The 15734-nt window shown below is 50.1% G+C and overlaps 2 protein-coding genes across 2 annotated transcripts in view; both read right to left on the bottom strand.

Annotated features, from left to right (window-relative positions):
* LOC136567194 (M1-specific T cell receptor alpha chain-like) overlaps window positions 1-15734 on the bottom strand; it is a 109459-nt gene that overhangs the window by 70922 nt on the left and 22803 nt on the right. The gene's annotated exons all lie outside the window — the stretch shown is intronic.
* On the bottom strand, window positions 6839-14723 carry LOC136567193 (Ig heavy chain Mem5-like). The gene is made up of 7 exons (XM_066566694.1): window positions 14666-14723; window positions 14125-14431; window positions 11573-11625; window positions 8610-8885; window positions 7906-7977; window positions 7498-7614; window positions 6839-7414 (listed from the first exon to the last, which is right to left on the bottom strand). Exons 1-6 carry the CDS (start codon window positions 14721-14723, stop codon window positions 7499-7501), a joined length of 882 nt encoding a protein of 293 aa, XP_066422791.1. The 3' UTR covers window positions 6839-7414; window position 7498.

Below are 15734 nucleotides of genomic sequence, written 5' to 3'. Positions count from 1 at the left end.
ACAGAAATACCGGGCAGAGTCCTGAGCTTGCAAGGACCGCAAAGAGAGATAAGCCTCGGATCGGGAATTGTCCCGGGAAATCTTGGCCCGACCCTTCACCGCTGCCCCGTAGTCCTTTACAGTGCCCTCGGGGCGGCTGATGAAGGACACCCACTGTGGGCGGCCTCCGGGTGCCTGACGGTACCACCAAATAGAACGATCCTTAAAGGTGAATCCGGATCCACGGCAGGAGAGGGTGATGGAGTCCCCGGGCGCTCGCTGCCCTCCGCCGGCCTCCTGCAGCCTCGGCTGTGCGCAGAGCCCTGCGGAGGGAGAGCGCAGGGATCGGGCGGGGCGCGGCCGCGGACCGAGGGCGCTGTCCCGGTGTCCCGGTGCCCCCGGCCCGGCACAGCCACAGCCGCCAGCCCCGGCCCACAGCCCCTGTCCCTGGGTCTGCCCCGGCCTTTGCCCGTGTTCCCTGCCCTGCCTCTGCCCCTGTCCTTTCCCCAGCCTCTGGCCTTGTGCCCGTCCCTGTTCGTGCTCCTGCTCCTGTCGCTGCCTGTCGCTGTGGCTGTGCCTGGTTGCCCCGGCCGGGCTCGCTGCCCTCCCCGGCCGGCTCTCACCTGCCGGCCCCAAGGCCAAGGCCAAGGCCAGCAGCCCCGGCCCCGGCCCGGCCAACATCGCGTCCGGCGCTGCGGCAGCCGCACAGGAGCCGAGCGGAGCCGCGCTCGGGCCGCTCCCACCCGGCCCCGCCTCGCCGGGGCAGCGCCGGCGCCTCTGCCCGCCCCGACACACCCGCCCCGGGCCCCGGGACCGCGGCCCCGCCGGGCGGGACAGGCAGCGCCGGCCGCGCCCGGGCCGCGCACGCAAAGCAGCGCTGCGCGCTTGGACAGCGCCTTCTGCCAAAGGGACCCGTGGCCAACGCGCCCTGAAATTCGCCCTCGTAGCACAGAAGGTCACTGGCATCGGCGCTGCCGTGGGCAAAACGCTGCCCGCACTTGAAGGTGGTGATGGCTCCTCTCTCCTCGGAACTGCTGAAGCCACGCTCGACTACTGGGGACACATCTTGACTCCCCATGACTTTGTCATGTCAGTTGTTTTTCACCTGAGCAGGGAGGACACAAGGATGCTGAGCATACAATCATGAAGGGAGTTTATTCTTTTATACTTCAGCTAAGCACACAGCTGTGCCCTCTCCTAGCCCATGGCCCATCCTGCTGTCAGATCTGGCCAGTGACTCCTGCTCACATAATCCCTGAGTGCTTGTCCTGTGCTGGATCTCTGCACCCTGGTGTCATGCAGGTGGTGCAGACGAGTGGTCAGCAGTGCAGGGAAGTGGATTCTTTGAAACTCAGGCCCCATGCAGAGGCTGGACTTTCTCTGGAATTCTGACTGATTCCACTACTGGACATAGTTCAGTGTCTGGTTTCATTGGAAAATATGTCTTCCGGTGTTTTTCTCTTGTTATGAGGTATTCTGAGCTAGGAAGGGCTGCCTGGAGGTGGGTGATCAGGACAAACCAGCCCTGAGGTCAGAGCTCCTCGTCTCAGGCACTGCTCTTTCTTGTAAGCAGGAGAATATTACAGTTAGCCCTTTCAAAGCTTTTGTCACTGAGGACTTTGAGAAATGACTTGTGCTACAACAGGAGTGTTGAGGACAACCCTGTGTCCTCTTCAGGCTGCAAGTTTCAAAGCTAAAAAGGAACCGGGGAAATCTGCAAATGATACAAAGAAAATTTTGGTTCGGGCAACGAGAGGCACACAGAGGAATGAGGAGAGCTATTCTGCATGGGTTGGTTTTCTGTATTTCTGTTCTTTGCTGCATTTGTGGTATGTGTTCTTCTGTCAGAACCTAAGGTGTGGTGTTGTTCTGTAAGGCTGCAGACACAGGTACAGGCTGCCAAGCTCTCTCCTAAAACTATCAGCCCAGATGCTGTTATTTCTGGAGAGCCAGAATGGGCATAAGGAAAGGTGAGCAGAAGAGGAGGCAGCTCTGTGCCAGTGGGAAGTCAGGAATTAATTCTAGATGTTGTTTGGTTTTTGCATGTTGGTTTTGCCATGATTTCTCAACTCTCTTTCGGCCAAAACACACATTTTCTCACTCCACCCTTCTGTTCCTCTCCCGCATGGCACAGAGGGGGACTGAGTGAGCAGCTGTGTGGGGCTGAGCTGCCCGATGGGGGCAAGGACAGGAGGTGCTCACAGCCTTGTCCTGTTCAGTTGTGAATGTTCTCAAGAATGGAACTTGCAGAGTTTGGGGTATTTCAACTCAGTGTCAGATCCCCCTTAACATTTTCTTCTGCACGCTAAACCAACCCAGATCTCCCAGGCTCTCCTTATATGTCAGCTGTTCCCTTCCTTGTGTTCATGGCACTCCATTGCATTTGTTCCCCTCTGTCCATGTCCTTCCCAGGCTTGGGAGCCCAGCAGGGCACACATTGGTCCCCAGTCCCAGCAGTGCTGAGCTGAAGAGGATTCCTCCCCAGGGAGCAAGGAGTCAGGACAACATGCCAGGAGGCTGCACGGACAAACGAGGCTGGGAAAACGTGGGCCCAGTGCTGAATGGGATGGGGACCAGGTGAACAGGATATGGGACAGGGCTGAGGTCCTGAATGCTTTCTTCACCTCAGGCTTCAGCAGCCAGATCAGCCTTCAGAAATTTCGTTTCCCATAACCCAGGAGGAGGAATATGTACCCTTGCACAATCCATGTCACTGAACCATGGCCATAATGAAAACATTTGTCCAGAAGGTTTGCAGGGAAGTCAGTGCTGGGAGCTCAACTGAATGAAGAATGCACAACATCCACTCTCTCCTCACCCAGCAAGACCCTTTGTCTGCCTGTTGAAGGCTGTCAATGTGGCTAAGCCAAATCCCCACTTCCCAAAGCCATGCTGACTGTCCCTAAAGAAAAAGGGCTGGGAGCCAAGGCAAGGCACAGAGGAGAAATGAGGCTGTGCTGGACAGGAGCCCAGGCAATGTGCACTAAACCTGCACTTCCCCAAACTGCAGCCTCTGCAGTTCCCAGCACAGATCCTCCTGCACCATCAATGGTACCAGCCCTTCTGGCAGCCCTCCCTCCAGTGCCTTCCAGTGCCACCAGGCCAGAGGGACGTTTCCTGCACCTGCCATTGCCTGACAAGAGCCCTGGGCAGCAGCTGCCAGAAAGAAATGCTGAGAGATCTGTCATCCCCATCTGCTGGTTTTTGGTTCACTCTGCTGCACAGCTGCTCCAGGGTGGCTGTGCTCCACAGTAATACGTTGCTGCATCGCCTGGGGTTGCTGCCAGGAGCTGCAGAGTGAAGCTGTTCATGGAGCTCTGCACTCTTCCTTTAAAGCGATCTTTGAAACCGTCTCCATAGATATCTCTATAGTCTTCATAAATCCATTCAATGCCCCGTGGGCCCTGACGGTACCAGTACATGTAGTAGTCGCTCATATCACCTCCCTTCATGCTGCAGTGGAAGGTGACTTCATCTCCCTCTCGCACTGAAACTCCCCTGGGGTTCTGCTCCAAGGTCACCTGGCCAGTGACTGCTGCAGAGAGCAAGAACGAGCCACAGTCACTCCAAGATGCGGCAAAGGTCAGGGCAATGCTGGTGGGGCTTTGGACTGGCACTGGACCTGTGGAAGGACAAAATCCTCCTCTTGGAAGCCAGCTGACACAGATGGGCAGAGCTGGTGGCAGCTAGCAAGGCTCACAAGGAAGGAGACACCACATTTCCCTCCATCCTTTTCCCAGTCACACAGGAAGCTTTTTCTGATTTTCCCCAAAGAAGCAGGAAGGATTTGCACCATGGCGGGACAAATTCCTTTTTCCTTGCCAAGACAGGATGGTGAGGAACCCAGTGTCCATTCCCTGAAGCTGCTGTGGGTGAGCAGAGCAAAGACCAAGGGCTGTCCCAGGCAGTGGGGCCTGTGCCCTGTGCTGCCATGGCCCAGCTGGTCTGTGCCAGAGGGGCGGCAGTGGCCCAGGAGCAGTGTCCAGTGCCAGGGCAAAGCGCTGGGCCCCGAGATGTGAGTGCAGCAGGGAGGTGCCCTGCGTGTGCCCAGGCTGCAGGGGAGGCAGCTGGCATGGAGGTGCCGAGCTCAGAGGCACAAGAGGAGCAGGGCTGCTCTGGCCGTGCTCCACAGGCATGGCTGGGCAGCTGGAGCCGGGCACAGCTGTGGCTGCAAGCGCTCAGCACAGCTGCCCAGAGCCCTGCAGAGCCCAGGGCCACGCTCAGCTCCTGGGGCCAGCAGCCCTTGCCTTCACTTACCTACAATGGGCAAGAAGCCCAGGCACAGGGCACTCCACATGGCCAGGCCCGCTCTCAGTGGCCTCTCTGCAGCTTCTCTGGGCCTGCACAACAGCTCTGCCCACACCTGCCCTGCCTGGGCCTCTGTCACTGCTCTCAGGCCCAGGCCCTGCTGGTCCCTCCCTCTGCCTATGACAACACTGAGGGGGAGAGGTGGGGCACCAGGAGCACAACTTGAAGCTCTTGCTGCCCTCCTGCCTGTCTCTCACCCTGCGTGGTCCCCATCTTTCTCTTAAGCCCTCTCCATATTCACACTTTGTGTGATCCTGTGAAAGAGCCTCAGGCTTGATTTGGGGTGACTCAGTGGGAACTCTAAATTGGGAAATTCCAGTCCTAAACCACAACAGCCTCCTTTGGCATCCAGTGTGGGGCATGAAGGGTTGAGATAAGAACAGATCTGCCCAGAGTGGACTGCAGACCAATCTGATCTCAGCATTAGTTGTATCAGGTCTGGAGCCAGTGGTGCCAATGCTGCTGGGGCTGTTCCTGTGGCTGTGGGACCTAACCCTGTGTATGTTCCCCTATGAGCTCCCCATGCTGATATTGTGCAGGGCTGTGGGCACTGAGAAGGGGACTGGGGAGAGGACAGCAACTCTCAGCCTCTGGAGGTGGCTCCTGTCAAGTGTTAGAGAAAGATACTGTCCCAAGGATGATCTAGTAGTGCTCCCAGGCAGGTGGAAGCCCATGGCCAGAGACTCTATTTGTCATCAAAATAAAACTGTGTGTGCACAGTGCCTCTTAGAGGTGTCCATATAATCCAGGCTGGGGTGTCTCTACTCTGTCTCCTTGCAGGTTATGTTTCAATACAGGTCACAAAAGAGGAATTTCCCTGGTTGTCAAAGGCTTTGGCATAGCCAGGAATCAACTGAGGCCCTTCCTACAGAAATCCTAGATTTGAGATCTCTTTTCAAATTCTGCTTTAGGAAGACAGACATTGCCCAGAGCTCTGCACTCCCGAGTACTGAATAGTTTTGTAGGGGGAAGATTGGGTTCTAATTACTTCAGTTCAGACAACATCTGCTGACTGAAATATAAGTCAAAGAGAGAACTTGCCTTACAGTCAGGTAATTAACCATACTCCTTTTGAGTTTCTGTTTATGTTAGATCTAATTTTGTCAGGAAGTTTATAGGATTTTGGGTCACAACAGAGATAGGTCAGATTTTGCCTAGCAGATGCAGGAATATGATTATTACATTGCCTTTCTAATGTGGTATAAAAACACTGGAGGGTTCAGTGGCACAAAAAGGTGTTTAGTGTTGCCCATTCTCATGGTGTTCTTCACTACGTTTTCCCATGTAACCTCTTGGAGAAAGCTTTATTCTTTCAGGATGCTTTTAATATTCTCTGCCACTGGAGAGAGCTCTCACCATTTTGACTTGATCAGCAGGACAGATGTCAACTACCACACTGCATGTTAGAGAATCAAGGCATTACTTTATTCTGGCTAGGAGGTGCAACCAAAATCATTTCATCCACACATTGCACGGGTTGTGCAGAGAAAATCCTTCCATCACACAAGGTTTTCATTGGGGTTTTCTTCTACTTCTACAGTTGCAACCCAGGGAAATTCATTGGTTCAATGTTCATTGCTCCCAAGTTCCACAGTCTGTAGTATTTGATTTTTTTATTGATCCCTGCACCATGGATGTTATTTTGGTTCTCAGTCTTGGTTCTCTCATTGAACTTTTCCCAGACCAGGTGTCTCTGACCTTGCCAGGGCTGATGTTTGGAACTGATGTTCATTAATGGTCGTTATTTTTTGTGTATCTTCTGTGCTGCTCCCAGTCTGCTGGGATGTTTTATATGTCTGCTGAAATTTCTTTATATAGTTTTAGTCAGGGCATTTGTTCCCCTTTGCCAAAGGGAGAAGGAACTGAAGTTTCTTTTCAAAGGATTGTTTCAGCACTGCAGGCCTGAGGGTGTGAGCAGAGCAAGCTCAGTGCAGCAGCCCTTGCTGTGTGCCGTGCAGAGGCTCTCTTGAGGGCTGCAGGAACTCAGGCAGGGGCAGCAAAGCCTTATTTCCCCTTCAGGATGTGGTTACCTTGTGTTCTCAAAAGCAGGGGAGGGTTGATGCTGCCTGGTGTGACTGAGTCAGAAATGGTGACCACAGCATCCTGCCTGTAGCTTGTGAGAGGGGCATGAGCTGGGGAAGGTGTGGGCTGGGCTCTGTTAGGTAAGAGCCAAGTTGCTATGGAAACTATCACTCCATCAAACCACCCCGGATTATTTTCTGGTGGCCCCTGCCTCCTGTCCCTGAGTGCAAAACAGCAGCAGGGTTTCTTCCCTGCTGACAGGAGCATTTTCCTCCCTCGTGCCTTCAGCAAGGACTCTCCTCACTGAGGCTCCTGAATGTGCCAGAGACATTTCCCTGCACCAAGTCTGCAAAAGACAAATTCAGCCAACAGGAAATCTGCAGTATCAAAGCTGTGTTTCTGATCCCAGTGGGCTTCTAGGGTAGTTAGATTTCAGCAATTTCCATCCTGGTTTCAGAAGAATAAGCACAAAAAACCAACAAGATTTTGGGCTAGCAGAACTTTATTTTTGTCCCTACTGCAGAAACCTAAAATGCACATGCAATACATTTGGCAGAAGAAAGACAGGCTTAATCAAGAAGTGAACAATATCTAGTTGAATAAAATCAGATTCTACAGAGCTCTTCTTATCTGCAATACACACTTAGAAAATCAATCTAAACCCTAAGCAACAAAAGGCAGCTCGTGGGCTGGAATTCCCCCAGCAGTGCTACTCCAGTTCCTCAGGCAGTAACACAACGTGCCTGGGAAAGGTGCTTCTCAAAGGCATCTCTCAGCAGTGAGCACTGGAGTTTTCAAAGCTACTGAAGCAGGTTGGACACTGGTGTGCAAATGCCAGAAGAGTGGAGCAATGTCCTTAGCAGGAGGATGAGGATAAATCCACTGTGCTCAGTTGTCAGAGGAGAGGAAAGAGCAAAAGCACTTAAAACTCTTCAGTGTAAATCAGCTGGCCAGGCAGGAGTGAAGAGTGTTGCATGTCTTCAGGGGAAGGTGCTGCCTTGTGTCCTGGCTGGTCTCTGTCAGCAGCTCTGGCCCTGCTTGTTCCACCCCCTTGTGCTGCTGGTTCCCGCTCTTTGCTGCTCTTCTTTGGGTTCATTGCCCATGTCTGGAAGAGCAAAGGGAGGTTTAAAGTACATTTAATGAAATTGGGCCTATGAACCAGTGTTTGATAACTGTGAGCTCCCTTACCTCAGAAAATAAACAGTTTGATACTCATGAGGGCATTGAAGGCGATGCTCTTTGCCAGCAGGACTCTCAACCCCAACACAGCCATGGACAGCATGTTCCCTCTCTGCCCTCCAGCATCTGCTCAGTGACCAGAAAAGAGGGGAGACATCATGGTCTAGGTTTTGGTGCTGTGATCTTGGCAGAAAGTGGAAAATCCACAGGTGAGAGTTTCAGGGAAAGGAAGAGCAGCAAAAGAACAGCCGAGAGAGAACATGGCAACCAGAGGGGAGCAACCTTGGGACAGCAACCTTGGAACACAATCTGCTGAATGTGTTGTGTTCTGAGTCCTCTGCCCTGGAGAAAATACATTTCCATGCCTTTATCCCGCAGAGAGCAATGTAACCTCACATTCGTGTTTGGGTAACTCACCTTGTGCTGAGGCATTTGTGCGGTTGCAAACCCTGTCAGTGGCTTCTATTCCTGGTTCTTCAGCCTCCTCTTCTGTAGTATGATAAAGAAAAGGCATTTGAAACTATATCCACCTTTTATAGAGGATAAAAAGAATGTTTAGATGAAATTTCTCATAAAAAATTGGAGGCACGATCAGAGTGGGCCTCAGCTGGTCAGGAATAATTCCAACATTAATTTGAGCAGATAATTTCTCCATGCAGTTGCAAGAAACAGAAGAATTCCTGCATTGTTTTGTTTTACTCTTTGAATGACCTTCAGGACTAAAAAAACAGTCCCACCAAATATGACAGTTTACTTAATTAAAAAAGCCTCACAACACACTCCACCTTTAACTTCTTTTGGTTTTAGAGAGGCTGTTTCAGCTTGTGCTGCAGCAAGTTTCCTTCTATAGGCTAGAGTATTCCATCATAAGGAAATTCACATTTTAAAGCAATAGATTGTGTCTTTCCTCTTCTCCCCAGAAAAGTATCTCAAAGTAATTAAACAGTTGAAACCATTTCTTTTAGATGCTTTGAAACATCTTTCATTTTTCCCTGCTGAAATCCCAAATGTCTTTCTTATTTCTGCTGGCTGCCCAGGGCAGTGCTGTCCAGAAGGAGAACACCAAGCCCCACAGGCCACTGTCTCCAGAAATAAGTGACAGCTGTGCCACCAAACTGTACCTGGCTTTGCTGTTATCGTGCGGTTGCCGAATTTGGCCGTGCAGGTCACCTCTGTGTCTTTTGTCACCCTGACCACTTTAATTGCATTGTACAACCCCTGTGACGTCAGAATGGATGGGCTCTGTTCATAGACCACCTCCTGAGAGGGCATCTCCAAGCTGATGTTCTTTGTAGGGGAGTTCCTTGCCAAACAAGCTGCTTTCCCAGAGCTGCCCCCTCCTTCCAGTTTCTTTGATTTCATCACAATGACTTGAGGATCAGAAGTTTTTGAAATGCCTGAAAAGAAAAGCAAGGTTTGGACAGGATTGATTTTACTGCAGGCTTGCCTGGCTGCTGAGTGACCCAAAATTCACATATGCTTTATCTGTGACTAATTTGTAGCATTAGCAATCACTTTTTGTGGTCTTTATTTCTTGCTGCTTCTTCCAAAAGATCAAATTTAAAGACAGAAATGGGTATGGGGGACATATTTAATAGGAGATTTAATCCCACAGGATCACAACTACCTTTTGCCAAAGCTTGTGCTTGTAAGTGAACCTTTGATTTTATAATAGACCTACAAACAAGAGGGGAGCTTTGATGAATGCCACTCCAAGACTCCACTTATTCTGCTTTCTCAGCCATTTAATTCCAAAACATAACAATTCTACCTGGATTGCCTTGCACATTCATGACAGACATAAATAAATCCTGTTTTTATTTTACGCTCCCCACTAGACACCCAACAGAAATCCAACACATTACCTTGGCTGAACCAGTTCAGTTGAATCCAATCTCTGAACAATTTATTAAGATTAAACTAGTACAGAAATGTTGCATAAGATTTTATTTCAAGCTTTTGTACCCTTCTCTGGCTTTTGTACCCTTCTCTGCTATCAGTGTTGTATTTTTAACTCTGACACAATAGATAGTCTTAGGAACTTGTATGCCAACTTCCACAGACACTTTATTTCCCTTTAGACAGTCCAAGTGTGACTTTAAACCCAACACTGATTATTGCAATCTTATTAAGAAATCTGAATAAGTGGATAGATGTAGGTCCCAAGGAAATTCAGAATGATAGCAGACAGAACTTGGAATTCAAGTTCTTTGGCAACATCGGGAAGTGGAATAAGAATATTTTTACATATGAATTGTCTAGCTGCATGCAAAAGATTACACATAGAAAGTAAAATTAGTGACTGAAAAACATGAATGAATGTCTGCATAAATTTTAGGGGGAATAAAATACTTGCAAAGGGGGAAACTGAAAGAGTATCAACTCAGAAAATGGTAATGTATAAAGGATACCTACTTGGCTCCACGGTCAGTTGAGTTCCATTCCCAAAGACAAGAGCAGCAGTAACTCACAGTTAAAATGCGTAAATCAAAAAGGGCTCGCTTTGCTATTCTTCCTCTACACATTTCCTTCCCAGTTGCACCATGATTGGCCAGAGCCTGTCAGTCCTGTGCATTCTGTGTTCCCTGAGAAGACCTTGAAAGGCTTTTCATGTGGTCTCCTCTCCAGGCTTTCCAAAGAGCCAGAACACAAACAGGCTGCTTCTCTGCAGTAGCTCCCTGGGCAGGATCTTCAGCAAGCAATAATGCACACAGTGCAATTGTAGTTCAGAGAGCAGAAGATTTGTTTTCTCTGGCCCCAGAAGGCTCACCTGAGTCCCACTTGTTTGCATTCCCTGACAGTACAGCCATGAATTCCGACCACAGCTTGCTTCTGGAAGGGATTCGTGTTTTATGTTCTAAAAATTTATTTGAACAAAAAGTTGTACTTCTCCTTTACTTTCATCTTACAAAGTCAAAGGAGGAGCCCTCCATTCCAGAAGGTAATGGGCCTTAGCATTTTTTTAGAATGTTTAATCTGGAATAAACCAAACAGTACCTAAAGGAAAACCTTCTCTGTCCTTAACTCTGCCCTCAACAGAATATGCCTGGATATCCCACAGTGGCACTAATGGTTGTTATTTTATGTCATTTTGATTTGGGGAGTTGGCAAAAGATTGGAAAATATCCGTGCTGTAAACACCTTAAAATGCATATTAGTGTCTCCCAAAGGAATTCAAAACCCAAAGGAGGAGATTGCTCACATCCTGGAAACTTTGGCTTCAACTTCTTGAGTATTTCAGCAGCCTCAAAAGGGAGTCTGATACTTAAGGCCCAGCATCTTTTACCATCAAAGTTAATACCAGAATCTCTGTGCAGCTCTAAAAATATCCTGTCATTAGCTAGAAAAAGAAAATAATCAAACAGGATGAAAAGATAGGTCTTTCTTCAGAATGGTGACTTTGCTTGGGGTGACATGCACCTTTTTTGCACAAAATGGAATTCCAAACGAAGATGGGAATAAGTAAAGCTGCTAATAATCCCTACTCCCCACATTGCTCTTTGCAGAACCCACACAACCTGGGAGCCAATTGTCTTTCATTCCAGGAACTCTTGGAAATGAGGCACTTGTGAGAATTTAAGCGCAAGGCTATTTCACCTCCTTCCTGCTCTGTCCCCAGGGCAGTGGACACTGTCAGTGTGGTGCCAGTGTCAAACGAGAACTTCTCCAACCAGGAGTTAAAGATGTGTCTCAAACTCCTCATACTGGGAGCTCTTCACTGAGCTCTGCATTCCTGCCCCGAGTCAGTCAGTGCAAGCCCGCTGGAGAATTGGACACTGGACAGTAAATTTGGGCCAGAGTGCTGCCCAAAGTGGGAATAAGTGATCACAGGCTAAGCAGTGCCCTGCTGGTGTTTGGGGATCATGGAATAATGCTGTATGCAGAGTCAGCCCAGTTGTTCCTGGAAACCTTCCTGAGCAGATCCAAGCTGAGGGTTTGGCTTGAAAGCCTGGCTGGAGAGTGAGTGCATTCAAGGGATTATTGCAGCTGAAAATCCTTTCTGTCAACCCAAACGTTTAAACTATTTTGTCCACCTACACCTCAATTTTCAATGAAGTTTTAGGAAGAAAGATATGTCACTTACTTGGTTCAACTGTGAGAGTTGTCCCTGGTCCAAATATAAGCTTATCTGTCTTCACACTGCTAAGACTTATTCCAATAACTCACTCTTTCCTCGTGGTGTTCATAAGTGTTGTAAATCAAGAGATAGAAAGCCAAATATTTTTTCTAATTATCCATGGGTGCAAGTCCATGAGAGGATCCAGAGGTACATTTACTTCCAAATCTGGAAAGGGAAAAAAGGCTAATTGAATTGTTCAATGATTTTCAATTATTTCAAATAGCTTGATTGAGTGTAGAATTTTCAACTTCTCCCTTTCTGCCATCTTTTAGAATCCCCTTGAACTCTTCTATCTTTCCAGGGTAAAAGGCATTATAGAAAGAATATTCTATTTGTCTCTTTAGTGATTACAGTCACCCATCTCCTTTCTTTCCCAAAATATCTCACTTTTCCCCGTCTTTCTGTTTTTGTACAGGTCCCTATGCTGTTTATATCATTGTGGTACTCCGGCCCCTGTACACAGTGATCTATTTCCTTATAAAAACTGTCTCTGTTCAACTACACAGAATTTAGGATTATACAGGCAGTCACATGACCTCTTCAGTGGTTTAAGACCCAACGTACCACATGAAAAAACACCATAGGGCTTTCAAGAAAGGATATAAGATAGTATCAGAGAGGTTGAGTTGTAAATGAGAACTTGGGGATTACATGACACCTCTGAAAAGTCTGAGAGCATTAAGCTGGATAGGAAGCAGGAAAAGAATCAGTACTTTTCATGTTATATCAAAGCATTTCTGAAAATTCTCCTGACTTGCTGAAAGCTGTCCCTTTCTTCCCCTTTGTTTCAGTGCTCAGAAGCAGGAGGAATGTGCCCTCTGGTCTCTTAGAATTGGTTCCTGGGGTCATTTAGTATCTTAGAAAGTCTTCATGGTGTTTTAGGTAAGAGGAGAAAGTAGACAAATGGATTATTCTTTTTTGTGTCGGGGCACTGAAACCTTGGGAGTGAGGATCAAAGAGTGCAGGAGATGTTGTACATTGATCAAATCCTTCATGATATTCATCTTCTGTATCATAAATCCGTGACAGCCAGAGCTGAACCAGCTGTGCTCCCTCCCATATTTTGTGTACCTATACACTGGTGGGTGGAATGAGGAGCAGAAGAGGCCTTGGCTCCATGTAAGCACTCCTCAGCAATAACTCAAACATCCCTGAATTACCAACATGCTTTCCAGCACAGATTCAAAACATTGTCCCATTCCTGCTATGAAGAAAATTAGCCATACTCAAACCAAAACCATCACATTATTAAAAAAAAAAAAAAAAAAAAAAAACAAACGAAAACACCCTCTTTCCCTGGTTCTTTCTGCCTGTGGGAGATGTTGACAAGGAAGGAAGGAGTTACCACCACATTAATGGTTTGGGGTTTGCTTGTGGGAGACTGCTGTTGTTATTGCTGTAGCACCTCTGCATCTGTTTCTGCAAAAGACAGCCCAGACTAGTCTTGAGAAGTCTGGGAAGAGCCTTGCCTTGCAGCAACCACAAAAGATCTGGCAAGATTAAATCCCCTTCTTCCAATTCTGCCCTGGCACTGCCTGCGTTTCAAGCACTGTGCCCTTTTCAAGTTCTCTCATGCTGCAGAAATAGGTGGCTGTGTCTGCAGCTGCTGGCGAGAGCAGTTGCAGCCTCAGCTGGTTCCTGGAGGGGTCTGCAGAGCTGTTGACTCGTTTCTGGAAGGATGCAGCGATGTGCTGGAGTCCTGTGAAAGGATACTGCATCACCAGGTGCTGCAGCTCTTTGCCAGGAGTCTGCCGGATCCAGTCCCACGCGTAGTTGCTGTCAGCGATGGCTACACCAGAGATGTGGCAGGTGAACCAGACAGACTCTGAGATCTTCCCTACTGTAGGGCCTGAGGCCGCTGTCTTCACTTGAGAAAGGCCACCTGCAGCCCCAGGAGACAAGGGTAAACAAAAAGCAACAGCTTAAGCAATCAGTCTATTCCACCATGTCCCCATGGTTCTGCTTGTGATATACAGGATCCAGCAGCTGCAAACCCATCTGCTCAACAACTCTGTCTCCCTGTAGAACCTCCTATCTTGGAGACGCGCACACAGCCTTCCACATTCTCCCACTGAGCTCCCAAATGACCCTCTAGAATTCCCCATTTCCTCTGCTCATCCCTCAGGCAGCAAAACCTGTGGGCTGGACTGAGTGGAGATGAGCTGTGCCCAAAATCACAGCAGGACTATTCACACACCCATCCATTTGGACTGGATACCTGTAATACTGGAAACCAAGGGAAACAGGAATATTGCTTCAAAGCTGAACCTCTTAGGGGGAATGAGAAGTGAGTTGGCATGACACATGCCAAGAAGATAAACATAAAGGTTAGAGATCCTTTGGGGAGAGCAAAAGGTAGGATTTCCCTGTTAGAATCAAACATTGGAAAACTCTGTGCTGTGTCTACAGCAACCCTGAACATCTGGGCAACACAGACCCCTTTGAGCTCCGAGGCAGAGAGCTGGGATGCTGACAGGTGGTTTGTGTTCAGCCTCAGCTGGATCTGTGTCTCTGTGCGAACAGCACAGAAGTAGCAGGCGGTGTCCCCAGCACGGAGGAGATGCAGGCTGAGAGATGCCACAGACTGGGAATTGTCCCTGGAGGCTGTGGCTCGACCTTCCACTGCTGACCCAAACTGCGTCTGTGATGAGTAATGGCTTATCCAGGACACCCATTCGAATCTGCCTCTGGGTGCCTGACGATACCAACGAACATAATGATTCTCGAAGGTGAATCCGGAGCCGTGGCAGGAAAGGCTCACGGAGTCGCCGGGCGCTCGCTGCCCTCCGCCGGCCTCCTGCAGCCTCGGCTGTGCGCAGAGCCCTGCGGAGGGAGAGCGCAGGGATCGGGCGGGGCGCGGCCGCGGACCGAGGGCGCTGTCCCGGTGTCCCCGGCCGCACCAAGGTGACAAAACCCGCACGGTGACAAAACCTCCTGCCCCCATCTGCATCTGCCGTGTCCCTGCTCATCTTTGCCCCAGTCCCTGTCGCTGCCTGTCGCTGTGGCTGTGCCTGGTTGCCCCGGCCGTGCTCGCTGCCCTCCCCGGTCGGCTCTCACCTGCCGGCCCCAAGGCCAAGGCCAAGGCCAGCAGCCCCGGCCCCGGCCCGGCCAACATCGCGTCCGGCGCCGCGGCAGCCGCACAGGAGCCGAGCGGAGCCGCGCTCGGGCCGCTCCCGCCCGGCCCCGCCTCGCCGGGGCAGCGCCGGCGCCTCTGCCCGCCCCGACACACCCGCCCCGGGCCCCGGGACCGCGGCCCCGTCGGGCGGGACAGGCAGCGCCGGCCGCGCCCGGCCGCGCACGCAAAGCAGCGCTGCGCGCTTGGACAGCGCCTTCTGCCAAAGGGACCCGTGGCCAACGCGCCCTGAAATTCGCCCAGGCTCTCCCTATATGTCAGCTGTTCCCTTCCTTGTGTTCATGGCCCTCCATTGCATTTGTTCCCCTCTGTCCATGTCCTTCCCAGGCTTGGGAGCCCAGCAGGGCACACATTGGTCCCCAGTCCCAGCAGTGCTGAGCTGAAGAGGATTCCTCCCCAGGGAGCAAGGAGTCAGGACAACATGCCAGGAGGCTGCATGGACAAACGAGGCTGGGAAAACGTGGGCCCAGTGCTGAATGGGATGGGGACCAGGTGACACAGGATATGGGACAGGGCTGAGGTCCTGAATGCTTTCTTCACCTCAGGCTTCAGCAGCCAGATCAGCCTTCAGAAATTTCATTTCCCACAGCCCAGGAGGAGAGGCTGGGAGGAGGAATATGTACCCTTGCACAATCCATGTCACTGAACCATGGCCATAATGAAAGGATTTGTCCAGAAGGTTTGCAGGGAAGTCAGTGCTGGGAGCTCAACTGAATGAAGAATGCACAACATTCACTCTCTCCTCACCCAGCAAGACCCTTTGTCTGCCTGTTGAAGGCTGTCAATGTGGCTAAGCCAAATCCCCACTTCCCAAAGCCATGCTGACTGTCCCTAAAGAAAAAGGGCTGGGAGCCAAGGCAAGGCACAGAGGAGAAATGAGGCTGTGCTGGACAGGAGCCCAGGCAATGTGCACTAAACCTGCACTTCCCCAAACTGCAGCCTCTGCAGTTCCCAGCACAGATCCTCCTGCACCATCAATGGTACCAGCCCTTC

This window comes from Molothrus aeneus, chromosome 28, assembly GCF_037042795.1.
Source record: "Molothrus aeneus isolate 106 chromosome 28, BPBGC_Maene_1.0, whole genome shotgun sequence".
Taxonomy (NCBI): domain Eukaryota; kingdom Metazoa; phylum Chordata; class Aves; order Passeriformes; family Icteridae; genus Molothrus; species Molothrus aeneus.
Note: the sequence above shows the minus strand (reverse complement) of the source record. Positions and strands in the feature narration are given on the sequence as shown.